The 24,888-nt window shown below is 41.0% G+C and overlaps 1 protein-coding gene across 3 annotated transcripts in view; it reads left to right on the top strand.

Annotated features, from left to right (window-relative positions):
* Nucleotides 1-24,888, top strand: part of med13a (mediator complex subunit 13a) — a 174,094-nt gene that overhangs the window by 124,357 nt on the left and 24,849 nt on the right. For all 3 annotated transcript variants that reach the window (XM_072243538.1, XM_072243539.1, XM_072243540.1), the window contains 5 exons: nt 2,619-2,798; nt 6,724-6,947; nt 7,099-7,291; nt 7,817-8,225; nt 10,409-10,628. In XM_072243538.1, the coding sequence (XP_072099639.1) occupies nt 2,619-2,798; nt 6,724-6,947; nt 7,099-7,291; nt 7,817-8,225; nt 10,409-10,628 (1,226 nt within the window). The remainder of the gene's footprint in view (nt 1-2,618; nt 2,799-6,723; nt 6,948-7,098; nt 7,292-7,816; nt 8,226-10,408; nt 10,629-24,888) is intronic.

Below are 24,888 nucleotides of genomic sequence, written 5' to 3'. Positions count from 1 at the left end.
TGCTGTAAGTTTTGATAGTCTTCCTCAGTGTCCACTGTGCCCTTAATGCAAATTTTCTGATCCAGTTTATTACATTATCATTTGAATTATTAATATAAATGATAGGGACCCAGCACAGATCCCTCTGAGCTACCACTAGTCACAGGTCATCAGTCAGAGATTGTGTTGGACATTTTTTTAGTTATGATGAATAATTTTGCACCAACTGCTTGCTCAGAATGCTTCAGATACTCACTGATAGTATCGTGTTTGGATATTTGCTGCTAAATTTCAATTGTAACTTTGCAAAAGTGATCTAGATAAAAGATTGACTGGGTTTTAAAATTTCACAGAAATAATATGAACAAATTATTTGGCAATTGATCCTGTGGTTCTCTGTAATGGAAAAGAATTGACAAATGTTCAACTGTTATAGATAGAAGATTGGCGTCTGAAAATGATTTACTTGAGAGATACCAAAACATGCTCAAAAATGTAGCTTATGTTTTTAAAAAATATTTAGAAATTTATGTTATGCTATAGAATCAATAAGCATTTTTATTTTGTTCGTTCTTTATTTCCCCCCACTTAAACATCGTGCTCTGGTCATGCCATATTTGTTGTTCAATTCTGCTATTTTCTCTAATATTTTCATAATTCTGTGTTTTTTTTACAAAAATAAGATGGAGATAATTTTAATTAACCACCTACTTTGGTATGGAAATAATTTTCAAATGTATTTGTTTTAAGGATTGCTGCCTTTGTTGATGTGTGTTGTATCATAACATTATCGTATCATAATTACACAGCATGGAAAGAGGCTCTTGGGCCCAGCTCATCCATGCCGACCAAGATGCCTATCTTAAGCTAGTCCTATTTGCCTTTGTTTGGCCTAAATGCATGTCTAAATATTTCTTTTCCATGTACCTGTCCAAATATCTTCTAAAATTTTGTAATTGTACTTCTACCATATGCCCATGTGCGTGCAAAACTTGTCCTTCAGGTTGCCTTGAAATCTTTCCCTTCTCATTTTAAACCCATGCAGTCTAGTTTCAGACTCCTCTATCCGGTGAAAAGATTCTATCTAATCTATCTCTCCCTTTTATGATTTTATAAACCTCTGTAGGGCCACCCCTCGGCTTCTTTCGTCCAAGCAAAATGCACTCAGTTCAGTCTCTTCTCGATAACGCATGCTCTTCACTCTAGGCAAGAGCTTAGTATTTTTTTCCTGCACCTTTTTTTTAGTTTTATTACATCCTCCTTGTGGCTTGGCAACCAGAACTGTGTACAATATTTCAACTGTGTTCCAACCAACAATTTCTGTCACTAACATAATGCCCCAACTCTTGTATTCAAGGCCTCCACACTGTTACCCCACTCCATCCCAATCTCTTTTCTATTAGCAACTGATATCCACTCTTTTGTTATCTTTGGGCCATTTTTGTGTTGGTTTGGCATCGTTGTGACATGTATTACAAAAGAGAGAGAAAACCTGATTAATATATTGCTTTTTATATTCTTTGAATGCCTCAAAACTACTTTTCATAAGACCATAAGACAGAGGAGCATAATTAGGCAACTTAGCCCATTGAGTCTGCTCCGCCGTTCCATCATGGTTCTCAGTCCATTCTCTTGCCTTCTGCCTGTAACCTTTGATGCCCTGACTAATCAACTACCTATCAACCTCTGCTTAAAATATACCCAATGACTTGGCCTCCACAGTTGTCTGTGGCAATGAATTCCACTCATTCACCACCCTCTGGCTAAAGAAATTCCTCTACACCTCTGTTCTAAAGGGACTCCTATTCTAAGGCTGTGCCCTCTGGTCCTAGACACTCACATCATTAGAAATATCCTCTCCAAGTCCACTCTATCTGAACCTTTCAATATTTGATGGGCTTCAATAAGATCCCTCCCCTCACTCCTCTAAACTCCAGTGAATAGAGGCCCAGAGCCCTTAAATGCACTGCATATGTTAACCCTTGCATTTCTGGAATCATTTTTGTGAAATGTAGATATTTCGGTATGCAAGCACAGTTGCTTATTTTGCTTCTAAACTATTTCAAATGGCATTAGCTAAAGTAACCAGGTCAAATGGTAAGGTTTGACTAGCTCACTTTTACACAGAAAATGCAAAAGCAGCATTTCCCTGTTAAAACCTTCACTTCAGTTTTGGAAGTCACTGAATTATGCTCTTCAATAGTGATTTAATATTTTAGAAGTGGGTAAGAACCTGTGCCACATTCTCTGTCAATCTGTTGGTGCTCCAATGCCAACTGATAATCATTTCCTGACCATTGCTAGCTGCTTGAGTGAATGCAAGATTATATAATATGAAATACTTCTATTTTTAACCCAGATTGTTTTTTTGTTCATTGCACATATTGAATGTTATGGGATTCTTGAAAATGCTATTAAGAATGAACACTTAGAGTCTGTATTCATCTGTTTAATTAAATGGAATGTTGATCCACATTAAAATAAGCAGTTTAATGTCTGATTAAAATGGCATAAGCTATGCTTAGTGTTTGCTTGTTAATATGCACAATTTATTTTAATGTAAATGGAAACTACATTTTTTCCTGAAATTTTGAGTTCCTATTCCTGAAGGTAAAAGTTGTTCTCTTTTTTTCCTCCAGCTGTGGATGTCAGCATGCTGTGTTCACAAGATCTTCTGCGCCTGCTTCTGTCTCTTCAACCTGTTCTGCAGGATGCCATTCAGAAGAAACGAGCAGTCAGGTCATGGGAGAGCATTCAGCATGTCCAAGGACCACTCACTTGGCAACAGTTCCACAAGCTGGCTGGTCGGGGATCTTATGGTAAAATAACTACTACTTTAGTTTGCTGCCATTGGATACAGTGTATTTGCTAATATATTAATATAGTTATAAAAGCAGTTTTAATCTCCACTTTAATCTCTATAAATCTCTGTAACCTCTGTAAATTCATCATGAAGTCATGATTACCAATACCAGGCTATGCAAATAGGATAACTATTAATTTTGCAACATCTTAAAGTGATTTACAGGGGCATTTTCATCCAGAATTGGCCATGGTGATATTCAGGGAGATGGCCAAATGCTTTGGTCAATGAGATTGATTTTAAAGTATCTTAGAGAAGGAAAAAGATATAGCATAATTTTGGGAAGACCTCCAAAATTTAGAGCCTCGGCAGGTGAAAATGTGGCATTGTGCTTAAATAATTAATTTAAGGGTGATCAAAAAATCAGAATTTAAGCATTTTGGGGCTGAAGTAGTCTTAGGCAGTCATTGGGATTTGTGACCCACGATGACTTACTTCCACTCTGTGTTGTGGTTCTAAGGTTACAGATGAGATCATTGTGGAACCTTAAATTGTACCACAGGTGGGCCAGAATATGTCTAGTGTGTTGATGGTTTGTATTGTGGTGTACTCCTCCTGTTGTTAATCCTGAGCTCCTGGTGCATAGATTTGAGGATCCCAATGCCATCCTAAATACTCCTTTGAGCTATAAAGGACCATGGATTCTCGGTCAATGGGGAGGTTGAGTTTATTTGAAAGAGGCTCTAAGCTCTCCAACTGGAAACTCCTTCCCGTGACAGAGTTTGGAATAGAGTGCTTGTTTTGGGAGACTTGTTAGGCAGGTGAATGACGTGTTTGCCCAGAAGAACTGACTGAGGAAGATCAGTGCTGGGAATGTTGGCTTGGAGAGCGATACTGCTTTGTCTTTTTCCAACAGATTTGAAGGATTTTATATAGGAGGCATTGGTGCCATCTTTCCAGTGCATTGAAATGGCTGCTGTATGTAGTCCAGAAGGTCAATTATTACCTGCTGCCCAATAATCTATGTGATTTGTCCTAGGTTTGAGTTCTAGGTCTGGAGACATTCTCTCAATTGACCTGTGACTGTACTGACCTATTGAAGGCAATGTGACTTTCATTGTTGATGTCTACCCTTTCTGAGATGTGACACCTGAGCCTAGGAGTGTTGGACAATGGGGCTAGAAGGCCAGTGATGTTGTGGGGATGGAACTGGACTCTCTGACGGTGGTGTCTGAAAAGAGGATGCTGTCCAAGTTGCATGCCATAGGAAGTCATTCCTGCCTGTGGCTGTCAAACTTTACAACTCCTCCCTTGGACGGTCAGACACCCTGAGCCAATAAGCTGGTCATGAACTTATTTCCTGGCGTAATTTACATAATTACATATTACTATTTAACTATTTATGGTTTTATTACTATTTAATTATTTATGGTGCAACTGTAACGAAAACCAATTTTCCCCGGAATCAATAAAGTATGACTACTATGACTAGATTGGTTGTGGACCTTTGTCCTGAGGATATTGTATGTAATGGACATCCTAAAAAGTACTTCTGTTAACAGGTGGAGCAGATTAGTGTGGGTGAGTGTGGCTGAGGGACGTGAAAACATGAGCATTTTAAAATCCATTTTATTCATAACCAGTTGTAGGTTAGCATGCACAGACCTGATTGATATTTGTCAAGATAGTCAGCAAAATGTTGTATGATACCGAAAAAAAAAAGAGTGGCAAACCAAGAAAATATTAGGACTGTCAATTCTTGAACTAAAATGTGCATGACAAAAGTTCCTGCAGCATATGTGCTGAAGTGTTGTTCCTTGTTACCCTAGTCTGATATAAGTTTGGGTAAGTGGCTGTGGAATGGAATTTTTGCTAAGTACTAACAACCACGTTGTTACTTTATCATCTTGGAACAAGTTTCTGATCTGCCTGTTTTATACACACAATAGAGAGAGAGACAGACGAGGGGAAGAGAGAGGGACGGGGATGGGGAGAGAGATTGATAGACCTTTGGTCTGTGATGATCTAACATGATTTGGTGAGTTCTCCCTGTTCTCCCTTCACCCAAACTTTTCAAATTTATTTATAGGATGTAGCTGCAGGCAAATTCAAATTAAATTTGCTTTTGTGGGATAGTAATAATGGTTAGCTGTTTTCTTAAATTGCCCTAGCAAATTAGAATGATCCACCCTATGATCCATGTCCTCGGTAAATACAGATGCAAAATACTCATTTAGGACCTCACCCACATTCTCCAACTTCAAGTACATGAACTGTCCTCCATCCTTCAGTGATCCTACCTGTTCCTCTGTTAACCTCTCGCTCTTGACATTTGTATAAAATGCTTTGGGATTCTCTTTAATCCTACATGGCAAGGATTTTCCACAGCTCCTCCAGGCTCTCCTAATTCTCTCCTTGAGTTCTTTGCTGGCTTATTTATAACCCACAAGAAGTTCTGTTTATTTTAGCTTCCTAAACAGCAGAAAGAAAACTGTAGACCTGTTGGCCTGACATCAGTAGTTGGGAAGTTGTTGGAATCGATTGTTAGGGATGAAATTACGGAGCATGGTTACCCGAAAGGAAAATCCTACCTGACTAACCTACTGCAATTTTTTGAGCAAATTACAGGCAGGGTAGACAAAGGAGATGCAGTAGATGTGGTGTATTTGGATTTTCAGAAGGCCTTTGACAAGGTGCCGTGTGTGAGGGTGTCATGCAGCTGAAAGGATAGTCTAGTTCTCTGCTTTGTGAGTATTGTTCAGACTCGGATTGGTTGTGCTAACCTGGCTAATACTGATGAAGGCTAAAGTCAGAAACTTGCTCCTGAAAGTATGAAATGAAAGTTGTTTACTTTATTAAAATGATTGTTTAAAGTATTGAATTGTTATTGCTATGTGTTTCCGAACAGTGCAACTCTGTGTTACGTAGATGATTTTGAGCATGAGATAATTAACCTGTGTTTCACCAAACATGGGTTGATACTCATAATGGATTTTGTACAAAGAGAATCTGTGTTTGTGGTGTATCTAAGGGTGCTCAAGAGCACTTTACAGCCAGTGAATTGTTTTGTAATTAGAAAGTTGGTGCGTATCAGGGCCCCAGAAGTAACAATAAAATAGCAAACAGTTAATCATCTGCAATAAAAAGACAATCAGTTTGTGGTGAGCTCATCCACTCCCTTTAACAGTGCCATTAGATTTTTGAAAAATGGTAACCCTAAGTTTAGAGACGGCTTTGTTCAGCATCCTTTTTACTTGGAAGTGTCAACATAGATTGAGTTTAAAAACTCTGGTGGGATTTGAACCCGACCACCTGATTTGTACAAGAGTGCCAAACTTGAAACTAAGTACCTTATGCTGATCCCATGAAGAGAGTAATCTCTGAGAGCGGTCCTTTTCCTTAGAGTAGTTTTGACAATGTTGTGATCTCAGTGCTTCAGAATGAGATGTTTTAGAATAACATTTTACATAAGCAGTTGCGGTAATTCTCTAATTATTTGGAAACAGCAGAGTAACTGACCATATTGTGTTTGAAAGTAAATAGGCAAGAAGCCAAAATAATTGCCCACTCATCACATGGTAATGATTCCAAGATTCTTTTATGTTTGAAAAATGCCTTATTCACATTCCAGCAGCAGAGCATTCTGCATATTGTTTAAGGTGGGTTTGGAGTAGTATACACATACCATTAGTATTATGTGTGGAGGAATGACATTGATGTAGATTAGATAGACCAACAAGTCTATTTTCCTGTTGTGATTTTATGTCTGGTTTGACAGTGGAGACTTAAAAGGATATTGTCAACCAGACCTGTGGTTATAAAGATGCAGGTACACCATACAAAGTATCAGCTATTACGTGATAGGGGTAAAGCAGAAGGGTAAAAAGGACTGATAATTTGAGCATTTGGGTCTTAACTAATAGCCTCTTTCATCAACACAGGTACTGATGAGTCCCCGGAGCCGCTTCCCATCCCAACATTTATGTTAGGTTATGAATGCGACTTTCTGGTGTTGTCTCCATTTGCATTGCCATATTGGGAGAAGCTTCTCCTTGAGCCCTACGGATCACAGAGGGATATTGGGTATGTGGTGGTATGTCCAGAAAATGAAGCCCTTTTAAATGGAGCAAGGAATTTCTTTCGTGATCTCAGTGCAGTCTACGAGGTAAGTCATCATTTATGTATATGAGCTTAAATATTTAAAAGGTAAATTCCTTTTGCCACCTTATGTTGACAAAATGATGGTTTGAATAAAACCACAATGCAAAACTATTGTTGAGAATTTCAACAACATTTTTTTTTTGCTTGAACTTTAGTCCTGTAGACTTGGACAGCACAGGCCTATCTCAAAGTTGCTTCCTGATGGCATCATGAAAGTGGGGACCAAAGCAGCTTTGAAAATTGCAGAACAGCCGGTAACTGACTGGTTCTCTCAGCATTGTATGAACACCAACAGTGAAGCTTATTCCAAACTGAAACTTTACGCTGAAGTATGCAGACATGATCTAGGTGAGTACTTGTGATCACTGTAAGCTAGCATGATATAATTCCTTGTCACATAGTTATCTTGAGTGCCTATGTCATGTCTATTATAGTAATTGATTTCTAATACTAAAGCAGACAACGTATTGAACATTGCAGTTTCTTTGCAAATGAGACAGATTGCACAGTTAACCGACTGCACATTTGCTGTTTTATACAGAAAAACATTAGAACCCTGGTTTCATTCTTTTTACTAGCATGTGCTATTTGTGAAGTCTTGGAAATATGTTAACATAAGATACTATATGCTAGAAGTCTACAAAAAATGTTAACATTTCTGGTGAAGGGCGTTTATCAAAAGACCTGGATCACAAAGTTAACTAGAGCACTATATGTCCAAGATGTATCTACTTCCAGAAGTTTTTATTTTTACGCTAAGAATTGTTCTGATCAATATTTGAGAGAGTTTAAATAAATGTTATTTTGTGCATTTTATAAGAAACTTACAGCCGTGCTCAGTGTTTTAAAATATATATTTTCTCCTTGCTTCAGGCCCATATCTTGCCGGTCAAACACTGGACAGTTCCTTGTTATCACAACCTAACCCAGTTTCCCCACCCAGTCGGTCCACTACTTCTCAGACTCCATTACAGTGTTCTGCTGGGGCTGCATCTGCTGCAGCCTCCAACTCCACTCCTGTACTGGCCAGTACTTTAACAAACACTGCTGTAGCCTCCACGGTTGCTGCTGCCACTTCGAGCGTGCCCCTGGCCAATTCATCATCAGCTGTCAAACAGTCTTCCTCCTTTTCATCATTTGCACATTTGAACAACTCTTCTAGCGCTGTGACTGCACAGGGATCAGCCACGCAGAATGGACAACTACCCCAGCAGAATACTGGAACATCCAATGATGCAACAACAGGTGGTACAGGGCAGCAGCATCAGGATCCTCCAGAGAGGTGAGCGAGTTGGCATTTTAAAATATTCTGATTTGTGAATATTTTGCACGTGAATGAACTGAACCTTGCACGTCTGCAGTCCATTTCATGTGCAAATATAGATGATGTTGTTTGGATGCAAAGCAGATTATAACAAAGTTGTTTCTTTCTTGATCTATAAAATTCCAAGTTACACCATTTTTATGTACAAAATGGTGCATGGGATCTGACAGGCTCCCTCACCCATAAATGTTAAATAAATGTGTTCTTCTGCAGTACCTAGAAAATAATTCAAATTTTTAGTACCAGGGCATAGTGGGCAAGGCCAGCATTTATCATCCATACCTAATTGCCCTTAAGAAGACACTTTCATATTGCTATTGGGTCACGAATTCTACAATTTAGACCCAGCAACAATATTGGAAGATAAATTTCCAAGTCAGGATGGTATGCACCTATAACAGACATCCTTGCAATTCATGGAATTACCATTGTAAAGGCTCCAATTTTTAGTGTGCAGGGAATAACCACTGACTAAAAGTGCAACTGAATCATAATACTGTGGATATGAGAGCAGGACATAAACTGGGTATCCTTCAATGACTGTTTCTAAAAGTGACCACAAATTGTTGTTTCACTAGTGGCAAGACAAAAATCAGAAATGTAATGAAATATAGAGTTGTTCTGAGTACTGCAGATGTGGCCTAAACATGCGTTGGTAATATAATTTTTCTTGCATTTTTTTGATAGGAACAAGCAGGAACTGCAGTAATAGGAAAGTTTCTTTTGTTTTTGTGTATGCAGTTTCTATAATTTGGATTCCTCTTGTACCAAAGTGGTTGTCTATTAAAACAAATCCAGGAGAATATATACAATCCATTAGAATCTGAAAGCCATTGGAGCTGGGGCCTGAAATATTTACAAATGCTCTAACTTGAGCAATTTATATGTCATTATATCTGCCTGTTTGGTTCAATTATCCCAGGGTGTTATGTAGCCTTGGTTTTAAAGAGATATGTCAGATAAACATCACAACAGTAATCCAGACTTTTTGACAGCAATGAAATCTATTAAGATGGGAGTGAATCAGAAGAAACATTACTAATGCTGTCTTCATCGTACAGATGTGTCACAGAAATTACTTGTCTGTTTTTTTGGCGTCCGTTGATAGCCGCCCAAAATACAGGGATATTGTCAAGTCCTGAGAGTAATGTGTCTTTAATGTAATTGGTGAACCACTGTGAATAACAGATTACTGGATTCCTATCAAAGAAATAGAAAATTGATTCACTATTCATATCTTCATCGAACCATTGAATGTTCTTTTTTGCCGCAAAGCCCCCTTTGACTTACTGATTCAAATTCATGTTTTGTATTTCTTTTTGGGCAGAGTACAGATGGGTTGTTTTCTTTTCCTGCTGGAAATAAGATTGCTCTCTTCACCTCTCGGTAAAATTGAATGCTTGTATTTACTAATTATAAATGTCTTTCGGTGGAGCTTGCCTTGGTTTTGTTAAAAAGAAATGTCAAGAACAATTAAATATTTTCTGTGTGCCATGGAGAGAAAACTAATAGGAGCTGCAAACACTACTTGTTTGCAATTCTGAATTATAGAATAATAGAGCTGGTGGTATGTTTTCGTATGTCCATGACAGAGAATGTACTTTGGGCTGGCCAGTCAAGGAGATGAACCAATGAAAATGGAATAATTATTTTACTTTCAGAAGGAATAAGTTATTTTCCAGGTATCAGTGATACCAGCTTGCATATGGCCAAGGAGTAAAAACAATTGGCTTTCCTTATATTTCCTTGCAACATAAAAGTAGGCCATTCTGCCCATAGCATATACTGGCTCTCGGAGTATGCAGATTGTCCTACCTGTCACTGCTTCCCTCTGTAATCTGTTTTCTCTCAGCTACCCATTGATACCCTTCTGACACTCACCTACACAAAGGGCAGTTAATAGTAACCAATTAACTGATCAGCAAGCACACCTTTGGGATGCACAGGGGAGACTTGCAGGATCATATGGAGAAGTTGAAGACTCCATTCATGCACCATTCAAGGTTGGGATCAAGTCACTAGATCTGTGTGTCATTGTTGACAAATGCACAATTATGCCACCCTTGTATTGATACTGAGACGCCTTGGTTCATAATATGCAACTATATGCTGACTTTTGATTCTTTTTGTTTGTATTGCAGCACCATGGAAAGGGATAAAATTGGAGTCCCAACAGAGGGGGAATCGCATGCTGTCACTTATCCACCATCTATTGTTGTATATATTGTGGATCCTTTTACATATAATACAGATGATGAAAGTTCGTCGTCTTCAAATGTTTGGACACTTGGGCTGTTGCGCTGCTACTTGGAGATGATCCATTTCTTGCCCCAGCACATCAAAAATGCAATATCTGTGCAGGTGGGTACAGGTTTTTAAGATGAGAAAGTGACTATAGAAGAGAAACTGGTTTCTTTAATATTGTTGCGAGATTGCTTTAGCATTCGAAGAATAGCTCTCCTTCACGCCTAAAATCTTTATGCATTGACCTCTGTAGGAACCCACATAATGGATTTGAAGGTGCTTGTTTTGTGTGTTAGTGTGGTGGAAAATTATTTGTAACTCGAAGATTATCTGATATCAGGGTGCTTTAAAACAATCACATTGGAGCATTAGATACACTTGAAGGTAAAATTTGAAGGATTTTATGGTGATTCATCATAAAATGAAGTTGTTTATAAATATTTTCTATTACCCACCTGGCTTTATCTAGAATGTCTGGAGTGAGGGGTATCCTTTTTTTCCCAGATCCAGGTGCCTTGTAGCAGTAATTTAATTGTGAAGGCCTTCTGAAAGTCCAAGTATACCAAATCCCTTGCTGTTTCCCCCTTATCCTTTTTGTTACGATCTGAGTCTAACAAATTTGTCAAGCGTGACCTTTTTTTTCATAGACTCTGTCCAGCCCTATTGTTTTCTAAAGGCCAGTTTCATAATAAGTGCTTTCTGGTAGTCCCAGCTACAGAGGAATTCTGATAGTCCACTATTTGATTGTGTGGAATTCCTGCCTGCTTGGTGTCTGGCTCCCTTTGTACTTGCTGAGGCCCTTGTTTCCATCGTTCTCTTTGAGCTTACCCAGTCCATTGGAAGAGTTATTATAAGTCCATAAGATCTCGGAGCAGAATCAGGCCATTTGTCCCATCAAGTCTGCACTGCCAGTCCATTGTGGCTGATTTATTATCCCTCTCAACTCCACTTTCCTGCTTCCTTGTGCATTAACCCTTTCACTCCTGGGATCATTCTCATGGACCTCCTCTGGACTTTTTTCAATGCCAACCCATCCTTTCTGAGATAAAGGGCCCCTAAACTGCTCACAATACTCCAAGTGCGGCCTGAACAATGACTTATAAAGCCTCAGCATTACATCCTTGTTTTTGTACTGTGGTCCTCTTGAAATCAATGCTAGCATTACATTTGCCTTCCTTACTACTGACTCAACCTGTAAGTTAACTTTTAGGGCAGGAATTCCCAACCTGAGTCTACAGACCCCTTGCTTAATGGTATTGCCCCATGGCATTAAAAAGATTGGGGACTGCCGCTTTAGGGAATCCTACGCAAGGACTTCCAAGTCCCTCTGCAACTCTGAAATAGCCCATACCTTTAATCTTTCGTCAAAGTGCATGATCATGCACTTTCCTGCATTATATTCCATCTGCCACTTCTTTGCCCCTTTCCCCAGTCTGTCTAAGTCCTTCTGCAGGCACCCTGCTTCCTGAGCACTACCTGCCCATCCATCTATCTTCATATCATCTGCAAACTTGGCCACAAAGCTGTCAGTTCCTTCATACAAATCATTGATATACAACGTGGAAAGAAGCAGCCCCAACACCGACCCCAGTGGCATAGCACTCGTCACCAACAGCTAACCAGAAAAGGGCCCCTTTATTCCCACTCTTTACTTCCTGCCAGTTCCCCAATCTTTGATCCATTTAAGTTTATTATCTTCAAAGGTTCATTTTATTGTCAAAAGTATGCATGTACGATACAACTCTGATACTTGTCTACTCCAGATAGCTATTAAATATAGAAAGATCCATGGGTGCTGATGAAAGAAAATTCATCAGCCACCCCCTCCCCTCCCCCCACCAGCACGAGAAAGAAAAGAAACAAAGCCGACAGACCCCACAATTCCCCCCTCTCCGCAACAAAAAAAAAGCGTAATAACGATCGCTACCCCCTACACACAATAATCCCAGATTCTTGATACTCTCACTCGCAGAAAAAAACAGCGGCAGTAGCACCAAACCCCCAACTAGACACACACACGCACCACCCATCTGCCAACCGGCTACAGAAAGAAAACACTGAAAAACAGCAGGAAACCAATATAGAGTATAGTCAAATAATCACGTAAACGTCAGAATATGGGAAACGTCTTTTTGGCTGCATACAAGGATAACAGCTGCACGAACTCAGTCCATCCATAAAGAGTGACCACCGACCTGGGTCCAAACGCTGCCGATCTGGGTTGAATGCGCCAACCCTGGTCCGAACACCACCAATCCAGCTGCTGGCTGTCTCTTCCACATTCATCTGGATTCTTCAGTTTTCCTCCCTACTTTGAGGTGGAGTTGCTCATGACGCTGTGCTTCGGCTGTGGTATTTTCCACGAGTCAGCTTGTGTATCTTTCCTGTAATACCTCAAGCTCTTATTTTGTTAAGCAGCCTCCAGTGCAGCACCTTGTCAAAGGTTGCCTGAAAATCCAAATAAACAATATGCACTGACTCTCCTTTGTCTGTCCTGTCTGTTATATCCTCAAAGATTCCAACAGATTTGTCAGGCAAGATTTCCCCTTGCTGGCTTTGATCTATTTTATCATGTTCCTCCAAGTACCCTGAAACCTCATCCTTATTAATAGACTCCAATATCTTCCCAACCACTGAAGTCAGACTAACTGGTGTATAATTTCCTTTCCTCTACCTCCCTCCCTTCCTGAAGAGTGGATAGACATTTGCAATTTTCTAGTCCTCCAGAACCCATTGAAAATCAAGTGATTCTTGAAAGATCATTACTAATGCCTCCACAGTCTCTTCAGCTACCTCTTTTAAAACCCTGGGGTTTACACCATCTGGTCCAAGTGACTTATCTACCTTCAGACTTCTCAGCTTCCCAAGCACTTTCTCTTTAGTACAGGTTTCCCCCGCCATCCGAAGGTAGAGCGTTTCTATGAAACGATTCGTAAGCTGGAATGTTGTAAAGCGAAGAAGCAGTTACCATTTATTTATATGGGAGAATTTTGTGAGCGTTTGCAGACCCAAAGATAACCTACCAAATCATGCCAAATAACACATAAAACCTAAAATAGTAGTAACATATAGTAAAAGCAGGAATGATATGATAAATACACAGCCTATATTAAGTAGAGGTACTTTTCCACAGTCATTGCTGGCACTGTTCTCGGTAGCGAAAATCTCACGCAGGCGCTCTCGGCAAAAACACTCCCTCCAGTAACCTTTAAGCAATGAAGCTGCCAAATCATACCAAATAACGCATAAAAATACACAACCTATATAAAGTAGAAATAATGTATGTACAGTGTAGTATCACTTAGGGGAATCGGGAAGACAGCTTGCCGAGCACACTGATGATGGTGTGTTAGACTGAGTCGTTAGAGTTTGGGTGGTGCAGTGGCCCCCACTCTCCGGGCCGCCGACCGATACTGATCCGCGAAGCATGCAGGGGTACAGCGGTGGCCAGGAGGCACATAGCACATCTTCAAGAAAAAAGCCGAAATAAACAAGCTAATTAATTAGGTGCCGCCCGGCATGTAAATGTTGGCCCAGATCAGAGGCGACGCAATCGTACACCCTTGACTTGGAGCCTTCTTTCACAAATGATATGCGATGTTCTGTGCAGCATGGGGCAGGAGATAAGTTGTGCTGCAGTACTGTCTGCTCAACTGCTTCTGTTACAACTTTGAGAACATTGTTATGTCTCCAAGTGTACATGCCACTGGAAAGATTGACTCTGCATGCACTCAAAATATGTTGAATTGTTCCCTTCTCGCCACAAGCAGCACACCTGTCTGTCTTATCTTCATACCAGGTGCTGAGGTTGGCAGGTGTTGGGAGTAGATCGCATGCTGCTCTGCATAGAAAAGAAATGCGGAGCAGTTCCATCTGCCACAAAACATTCCAAGATAGATGTCGTTGTTCAGTACTTTCCCACCAGGTCCAAGCCCCTTGTTTGGTCAGGCCAGCTGTTTTAGCTAACCCCTTCTCCTCTTTTACCTCTCGTATTTCTTGTGTTACAAGCTCACGGCGCTCCTTACCTGTAGAAGGTGACCACCACTTGTGGGTTGTCCATCCAAGTCCCTGGCGGCCTAGCTGGGTAGCCCCAACTGTCTCCTTGTGCTTCAATCTAGACTCTGCCTCATCAACTCCTACGTGGGCTGACCACTTCCTGCCTGATCTCACATCCGGCTGGGTGTTCTTGATGACAGGGTCTTTTGAGTCTTGAAGCATCAAGAATGATCTTACCTTGGCTACCTTGACCTCTTCAACGAGGGATTGCACTGGGATGGTAAGCTTTGTCTGGCTACTGTGGATTGCAGCATTGGTGAGGCTGCTCAGTACTCCAAGCCACTTCTTCACATATTTGTTGATCTTCTATTCCATTGCCTCAACATGGGACATTGCCACTTAATAGACGGTTAGTGGCCACATTATCCGTGGCATCAGTCCGTACTGCAAGCACCACAACTTCAACTTGCCAGGCAAGCCACACTTGTCGACAGACATCAGACCTCTGCTGATCTGTTCTCCTGCCTCTTGAATCCTCTTGGTGTCTCTCAGCTCCTCAGTGTACCATCGCCTGAGGCTCTTAACTGGTTGGTCCTGAATGGATGGAATCTCCTCTCCGCAAAGGGTGAAATGGAAGTCAACCAGCTTTCCTCTCCTAAGAACAAGGCTCCTTGATTTCTTGGTCTTGAACTTCATTCTTCCCCAATCCATTAGCTCCTTGAGTCTAGATAGTACACTTTCCACTGCCTCTGTGCTAGGACCTAAAAAGGTGAGATCGTCCATGAATGCTCGTATTGGTGGTAATTCCCCTCTGCCATCAAGTGCGACACCTGGTCCCACTGATTCTGCAGCCCTCACAATGACATCCATGGCTAACACAAAAAGGACGGGTGAAATCGCACGTCCCATTGGGATTCCAGCATCCAAGGTCTGCCACCTAGTTGTAAGCTGCTGAGTGGAAAACCTCATCTGGAAATCATTGTAGTACTGCAATAACGAAGTTCCTCACCTTAGCAGGAATCCATAGGAATTCCATTGCAAACTCAATCAGGACATGGGGAACAGAACCATACGCATTTGCAAGATCAAGCCAAACTACGGCCAGATTTCTTCTCAATCCTTTCGACTCCTGGATGGTATGCCATATCATACTAGTATGTTCAAGGCATCCTGGGAAGCCTGGTATTCCTGCCTTCCGCACAGATGTGTTTACCAATCCATTTCTCTATCACAAATGAAGATATTCTTTCTGCTGGAGTGCCAAACATAATCTTCCCCTCTATATTCAGGAGTGAAATTGGTCAGAACTGATTCAATGTAGTAGAATTCTCTTCCTTCAGGATGTATGCTCCTTTAGCCTCACTTCATGACAAAGGAACAACACCTTGTCTCCACACCACCTTTAACAATCTCCACAAGTATTTCCTCAGCTCTTCACACTTCTTGAACACCTTATACGGCACTCCATTAGGTCCTGCCACTGAATCTGACCTTGCCTTTCTGATGAACCGCTCAACTTCTGCCAGTTTGGGTTCTGACAAATCAAACTTCACTCCTGGCTTGGTAGGCTTCACAAGCCCTGAAATGTCTAGCAAAGGAGCCTCCCGCTGTTTGTTAGAGTAAGTGCTTGCCAGGCGATCCTCAAGTTCTTGTTGAGAGATGTTAAGCTGCCTGCTCTTACTTTGTTCAAACAATTTCTTTGTGAACTGGTGAGGGTTCTCAAAGAACGACTTTCTTGCCTTCTCTCTCTTTCTCTTTTTACGTTGTGACTCTGCACGACAGAGTGATGCTAACTTTAATTGAAAATGCTCTCGGAGATCAGCAAGCTCTGGCTTGTCACCCTCACTTGCTACCTTCCACCTCTGTCTCAATGATCTAAGCTCTCTCCTCAACCTACTAATCTCCTTCTGGCGCCTGCTTGGTGTCTGTGTAGGCTTTGCTTTCTTCAACTCAACCAAACCAAACCAAACCGGTACTTTCCAACATTGTAAATCCTATCGTCCATCAATTCTAACTTTCTCTTTGATGTTCCCCTGAGAGTGTTCTCCAACATCATACTGATATCCTCATCAAACATGCGCCAAGCCTTCTCATCTGCCATTGCTGGCCACTTGACCTTCCTCCTCTTCTCTACCTCCTCACCACCGCCATCATGTGAAGGATCTACCTGGGTACTGTGGTCTGAGACCTGACCTGGGTTATCTCTTGTCTGACCTGGAGTATGATAACTCTCTCCAGAGCGAATCGCTGTGGCTTGTGAATCAGTGGTTGAAAAGACCACATCATCTGTGCTTGGTGAAGTAATTTCATCTTCATCCAAGAATAATCACCAATAATCTGGAAAACATGCCACTTCAGTAATCCAGCTCTACCAAAATCCAGAGAGGTGCCAGATTACTGGAGTTTTATTAATCTGATGTTTGAGTAGCGTTGTAGAAGGAAAATGACCAGATATGTCCTCTTTATAAAAGGCAAGACAAATCTAATCCGGCTAATTTACCACACAATTAGTCTGTTTTAAATATCAGCAAAGTTGGATCAATAGTACTGTGAATAACCTATACACAGATGCTCAGTTTGGGTTTTGCTGGGGCTTTTTGGCTCAGCCCTCCTTACAGCCTTGATCCAAATGTGGATCAGAGTTGAATTCCAAAAGTAAGATGAGATGTGGGGGGAGGGGTGGGAAGTGGAATCTTAGGAGTTACTGCTCTTGACATCAGGAACTTTTGATGAATTGTGGTACCAGGTGCCTTGGCAAAACTAAAGCCAGTGAGCATAAAAGAGAATGGCTAGTCATACCAAGGAAGGCGGTTGAGGTTGTTAGAACTTAATCAGTATTCCCACTTTATCAAGGTTACCCATTATTAAACGTAAACTCTGTTTTTCTTTCCATGTATATTGTTCGACTTCCTGAATATTTTCTACATTTTGTTTTAATTAACCATGTTACATTGGGGAACTAGGGAAAGGTGCCAGGTTACTTTCTTTACCATTTTAATGTAGCCTGCAAAAAAGAAACATGATTTAAGTATTCTGCTGTTTTTAAATGTCTTTCTACTTAACTCATGAATACTAAACAATTGCTAAACCTTGAGACCTGTCTTTTTCTTTTAAGTTCCTTGCTTTTCTCTATTTCTAGCATTTCTACCCTGCCCCTGTGTAATCTCCATATCGGGCCTAATGTTTTGTCTGTGTGCAGGAATTCTCCCCACATCCACTTGTGACATTTTAGTGCCACTATTCTGGAAAAACTTGTGTATTTGTATCTGGTGAGCAGTGCTATGGCGAATCGACTAATTCGTCAGGCATTCAGTTTGGATCTTGTCATTTGATATTCTATTAATGTTTTGAATTACTACAGTATTTAGAACTAGTTGGGACAATAATATCACATCAGAACTTAAGTCACTAGATTTAGAGTGACTGGAAGTGTTTGGAACAGGCAACTTGTATACTTTTTTTTGCTTGTTTACACGTAATCTGCATGGTTTGATATTCTGTACAAAATCTGAACAAAGTAATGAATTCATGCATGTGTGTGAGAGGGAGAGAATTTGTAACCAAACTCTCTGTGCCAGGAGTAACTGGTCTGAGGCCAACAGAGTATCTTGATTCTTGCGTTTTATTTGTTAGATGCTGAATATTTAATGAGGATTTTATGTTTTGCGTTGTTTGAAGCAGATATTAACACATTGTTCACATAGTATTTTCTTTTTCCTTTGGGATGGGTGAAAAAGGGAGCATTGTATTAAAATGATCCATGCTTTAGTGACATTCCTTGGTCATGGCATGTAACAAATGGAAGGAGATGGATTGCTAAACCCAGTTGAGTAAACTGGCAGGTTACCAGTTTAAAATGTGCTTGCTTATACAGTTGGGGGGTGGGGGGAGTCTCCTGATGTTAGATATGTTGACCAACATTGGACAGGGTGCCATGACAGCATAGTAGTTAGTGTGACACTATTACAGCTTGGGGTGTTGAAATTTGGAGTTCGGTTTGGTGCTGCCTGCAAGGAGTTTGAATGTTCTCCCCATGACCATGTGGATTTCCTCTGGGTGTTCTGGTTTCCTCCCACAGTCAACAACATACCATTGTAACTTGTCCTGTGACTGGACTGCGGTTAAATAGTTTAGTTGCTGGGGAGTGCAACTTGTTTGGTTGGAAGGGCCTGTTCCACCCTGTATCTCTAAATAAATAACTTTGTAGCTGCAGAGACTGAAAGCATCCACAATCCCAATTCTGTTTCCTTTCATAATTGTACAAGGAATAGAAGCTCCACATGCTGCTCTGTGATTCACCAAGATCATGGTTCATCACCTCTTTGCTTCACAAGCGGTTCCTTCACCTCTAAGTATCTATTGCTCTCCTGTGCTCTCTATAAAAATAATCTAACTGAACCTTTAAGTATCTATTGGAGTGCTCCCCTTTCATTTTGGTTCAGAAAGGACAACCTTGCACTTTATTGAAATCCGTCTGAACATAGAATGGACAGGAAAAAGCACTTTCGCCCATGGTGCCAAATTAAACCATATCCCTCCATTCCTTGCATATTCATGTGTCTGTCTACATGCCTCTAAATATTGCTGGCAGCATGTTCTGGGCACCTAATGTGTTTAAAAACAAAACTTGCTTTGCACATCTTTAATCTTACCCCCCCCCCAATCTTAAAATTTGCCTCTTGAATTTGATACTTCTAGCAGGAAGACAAAGTTGTGGCAAACAGAACTGTACACAGTAATCCACATGATTTCCCACCTTTTATACTCAACATCTTGACCACTAAAGGCAAACACACTGTTTGCCTTATTTCCTGTACTAACTATTTGTGTTGCTGTTTTCAGCGACCCATGGACTTGTCACTCTGTCCATCAATGTTCTTATGAGCCATGCCATTGACTGAATACTTACCCATTACACTTCATCTACCAAAGTGCAACACATCGTACTTATGCTACCTGCCACTTCTCTGGCCTTATCTTTGACTGATCTATATCCTTTGACAACCTTCACAACGTACAACTCCACCAAGTTTTGTATTGTTAGCCATCTTTTAGCTAATCTACATTTTCATCCAAGTTATTTATTTGTATAACAAACAGCACAGCACGGATCCCCGCAGAACATCACTGGTCATCGACCTCTAGTCAGGGAACCCTCTTGTCTATAGCCAAGTCATTTTTGAACCCAATCTACCAGGTCATTGTGGTCCCATTTGTCTTAATCTGTGGGTCAGTCTAGCATGAAGGTCCTTACCATATTTCAAAGATATATGGTTTAGTAGTTAATTGGCACATATGTGTAATTGGATGGCATGGGCTAGTTGGCTCAGAAGGGCCTGTTACCCTGCTGAATCTCTAAATAATAAAGTCCATCTAGACAGCATCCACTATCCCACCCCATTAATCATCTTCATAACCTCCTCAGAAAAGTCTTATCGTTTGTAAGGTATGCCCTGGCCCGCGCAAAGTCATACTGACTATTTGTAATAAGACAAATATATGTAAGTCTTATTCCTAATTCTCTTCAATGGCTACCTTCCAGATGTCTGGGACCTCGCCGCTGGCAAGCAAATATATATTGTCAACTGCCAGGAAACCTCCCCTTTTTGCTGCTCTCAATAATCTGGGATAGGTCCCATCAGTCTCTGTGGACTTCATCCATCTTCGTGTCCTTCAGGAGACCCAACATTACCTTCTTCATGATATCAACAATATTGGCAGAACTCACACTTACTTCACTGTCCTGCATGTACATTTCTTCAGTGAATACTCTTGCAAATTCACCCGTTTCCTTTGCCTCCAACTATAAATTCCTTTCATTGTCCTTGAATGGCTGTACCCTCTCCTGAGCTTCAATCTTCAGGTGTCTATGTACTTTTATAATTCTACTTATACAGCACTAATCTTTATTCCACTGGCAAAGATCAGCACGAGTCTTTTCATCATCCAAGTCAGTTATAAGTATTGAGAAGCTGATCTCACAGTACAGAAGCTTCAGGTGAAGAAAGCAAAAGATGAATTTGAAGAATGTGATTCTGATCTTTCTGTAGTGATCAGTGTTGTATTTTAAATTACTCCCCTTCATCAATCCTGATGGCTACACAGATTGTTGCTTTAGTGGTTTTATAGCCATTTAGGCAAGAGACTGGAAGACCGAGTAATCTGTGTTTTGTTGTTCTACACAACAGCACAGATTTGAATTATTATGGTGTCTTTAGGATGTTATGGCATTCTAAGCTGTGAATTATTTTCAAAATAATGAGTATAATGTGGCAATTAGATGCGGTAAGATGAGTGCAGTTGGACGCAGTGGCCTCTCTGGGTTTAACCAGAGGTGCAGTTGCTCGTGCCTTTTCTTTCACAATCGCAAGACACTGCTGGTTATCAAGAATATCAAGTACTGCAGGTCTACCCCAATAGCAATTTGCTGGATAGCAGGCGAGCTGAACTTGTTATGCATCCTGTTGCAGCTTTCTATAGGCACTGTCAGTGGCAGCGTGCAAAGGCAGTGCCTGATCCAACGGATAGTGTTGGTGACTGTTTCGGATGTTTTGATGTGATCGCAAGACCCTGTTGGACATTGGTAATGTAGAATACTGAGTCTGGTTCATTGGTGAGACTGACGGCAAGGGAGCTGTGTGGCCTCGGTTGTGGCATCGTCCAGGCCTCATTCAAGCCTCAGGGTCACCTTTTGTGACTGGCAAGGAAGGGTCAGCACTACTGGATTTTGTACTGGGTTGGAGGCCTTCTCCTCCCATCAGTGCTGGCCTCCAGTGTTTGCTTGGTGGGAGACAAGTTGGATTACGCTTGTCTGTGGCTGCACTACATGATATAAGGAACTATTCTGGCTGTTCTTGCAGAAATGTGGCTCCAGGACAACAACCATGTACCATCATTCAGCAGCCATGACACTTAGGGACTTGAGCTATATTATTATTGAAAATAAAAATTTGTAACTTTTTCCCCATAATTACAGTGCCTCAAAAACTATTCACCCTCCCCCTTGGAAGTTTTCATGTTTTTTTCATTTTACAACATTGAATCACAATGGATTTAATTTGGCATTTTTGACTCTTGCGTGTCATAAGACCATAAGATATAGGGGCAGAAGTAGGCAATTTGGCCCATCAAGTCTACTCTGCCATTCAATCATGGGCCGATCCAATTCTTCCAGTCATCCCTGCTCCTCTACCTTCACCCCATACCCTTTGATGCCTTGGCTAATAAGAACATATCTATCCCTGCCTTAAATGCACTTAGTGACGGCCTCCACAGGCACGCGAGGTAACAAATTCCACAGATTTACCACCTCTGACTAAAGTAATTTCTCCACATCTCAGTTCTAAATGGACGTCCTTGAATCCTGAAGTTGTGCCTCATTTCTTAGAGTTCCCTACCATGGGAAATAACTTTTCCATACCTATTCTGTTCAGGCCTTTTAACATTCGGAATGTTTCTGTGAGTTCCCCCTCATTCTCCTGAACTCCAGGGAATACAGCCCAAAAACTGCCAGACGTTCCTCATACAGTAACCCTTTCATTCCTGGAATTATTCTCGTGAATCTTCTCTGAACCCTCTCCAATGTCAGTATATCCTTTCTAAAATAAGGAGGCCAAAACGGCACACAATACTCCAAGTATGGTCTCACAAGTGCCTTATAGATCCTCAACATCCCATCCCTGCTCTTATATTCTATACCTCTGGAAATGAATGCCAACATTGCATTCACCTTCTTCACAACCGACTCAACCAGGAGGTTAACCTTTAGGGTATCTTGCGCAAGGACTCTCAAGTCTCTTTGCATCTCTGCATTTTGAATTCTCTCCCCATCTAAATAATAGTCTGCCTGTTTATTTCTTCCACCAAAGTGCATGACCATACACTTTCCAACCTTGTATTTCGTTTGCCACTTCTTTGCCCATTCCCCTAAACTTTCTAAGTCTCTCTGCAGGCTCTCTGTTTCCTCAACAATACCTGGTCCTCCACCTATCTTTGTATCATCGGCGAATTTAGCCACAAATTCATTAATCTCATAGTCCAAATCATTGACATATATCGTAAAAAGCAGCGGTCCCAACACCGACCCCTGTGGAACTCCACTGGTAGCCGGCAGCCAGCCAGAATAGGATCTCTTGATTCCCACTCTCTGTTTTCTGCTGACCAGCCAATGCTCCACCTATGCTAGAAACTTCCCTGTAGTTTCATGGGCTCTTAACTTGCTGAGCAGCCTCATGTGCAGCACCTTGTCAAAGGCCTTCTGAAAATCCAAGTACACCACATTACTGCATCTCCTTTGTCTACCCTGCTTGTAATTTCCTCAAAGAATTGCAGTAGGTTTGTCAGGTAGGATTTTCCTTTCAGGAAAACATACTGGCTTTGGCCTATCTTGTCATGTGCCTCCAGGTACTCCGGTAATCTCATCCTTAACAATCAATTCCAATATCTTCTGAACCACTGATTTCAGGCTAACAGGTCTATAGTTTCCTTTCTGCTGCCTCCCACCCTTATTAAATAGCGGAGTAACATTTGCAATTTTCCAGTCATCCAGTACAGTGCCAGAATCTATCGATTCTTGGAAGATCATCGTTAATGCCTCCTTAACCACGCCAGCTACTTCCTTCAGAACCGGAGGGTGCATTCCATTAGGTCCAGGAGATTTATCCACCCCCAGACCATTAAGCTTCCTGAGCACCTTCTCAGTCGTAATTTTCACCGCAAACTTCACTTTCCTGACACTCTTGAATGTCTGGTATACTGCAGACATCTTCCACTGTGAAGACTGATGCAAAATACGCATTCAGTTCCTCTGTCATCTCTGCATCTCTCATTATAATATCTCTAGCCTCATTTTGTATTGGTTCTATAGGTACCCTTGACTTTTTTTTAACCCATTATATACTTAAAAAAAGCTTTTAGTATCTTCTTTGATATTAGTAGCTAGCTTCCTTTCATAATTTATCTTTTCTTTTCTGATGACCTTCTTAAGTTTCCTTCTGCAAGTTTTTAAAAGCTTCCCAATCCTCTGTCTTCCCACTAGCTTTGGCTTCCTTGTATGCTCTCTCTTTTGCTTTTACTTTGTCTCTGACTTCACTTGTCAGCCATGGTAGTGTCCTTCTTCCCTTTGAAAATTTCTTCTTATTTGGAATATATCTGTCTTGCATTTCCCTCATTTTTCACAGGAACTCCAGCCATTGCTGCTCTGCTCTCCTTCCTGCAAATGTCCCTTTCCAGTGAATTTCGGCCAGTTCCCCCTCATGCCATTGTAATTTCCTTTATTCCACTGAAATACAACACATTAGATTTTATTTTTTCCCCCTCAAATTTCAATGTGAACTTGATCATATTGTGATCACTGTTCCCTAAGGGTTCCTTAAGCTCTCTTATCACCTCCGGATTATTGTACAACACCCAATCCAGCACAGCTGATCCCCTAGTGAGCTCAACAACAAGCTGTTCTAAAAAGCCATCCTTTAGACATTCTACAAATTCTCTCTCTTGAGTTCCAGTACTGACCTGGTTTTCCCAATCCACTTTCATGTTAAAATCCCCAACGATTATCATGACATTCACTTTCTGACACACCTTTTCTATCTCCTGCTGTAATTTGTAACTCACATCCTGGCTGCTGTTTGGAGGCCTGTATACAACTACCATTAGGGTCCTTTTACCCTTTCCATTTCTTAACTCAACCCATAGAGACTCTACACTTTCCAGTCCTGTGTCATTTCTTCCTAATGATTTAATATTATTTCTTATACTCGGAGCCACACCATCCCCTCTGCCTACTAACCTGTCTTTCCGATACACCGTATATCCTTGGGTCAAAGTGAAAACACCTCTACAAAGTGATCTTAATTACAAATATAAAACACAAAATAATTGATTGCATAAGTATTCAGTCCCCTTTAATATGACATACCAAATCCTCACTGGTGCAGCCAGTTAGTTTCAGAAGTCACATAATTAGTTAGATGGAGATCTGTTTTTGGAGATGTGTGTGCAGTCAAGGTACTTCAGTGATTGTAGTCCAAATCAACCTGTATCTGGAAGGTCTAACTGCTGGTGAGTCAGTATCCTGGCAAAAACTACACCATAAAGACAAGAACATTCCAAGCAACTCCATGAAAAGTTGTTTGAAAAGCACCAGTCAGGAGATGGGTAAGAGAAAATGTTGAAGTCACTGAATATCCCTTGGAGTACAGTTAAGTCAATCTTTAAGAAATGGAAAGAATATGGGACAGCTGTAAATCTGCCTAGATCAGGCCGTCCTTAAAAACTGAGTGACTGTGCAAGAAGGGGATGAGTGAGGGACACCACCAAGTGACCTATGGCAACTCTGGAGGAGTTACAAGCTTCAGTACTGAAATGGGAGAGACTGCAC

This window comes from Mobula birostris, chromosome 25 (assembly GCF_030028105.1).
Source record: "Mobula birostris isolate sMobBir1 chromosome 25, sMobBir1.hap1, whole genome shotgun sequence".
NCBI classification, from domain to species: domain Eukaryota; kingdom Metazoa; phylum Chordata; class Chondrichthyes; order Myliobatiformes; family Myliobatidae; genus Mobula; species Mobula birostris.
The sequence above is the reverse complement of the archived record's forward strand: the minus strand, read 5'-3'. Positions and strand labels throughout refer to the sequence as shown.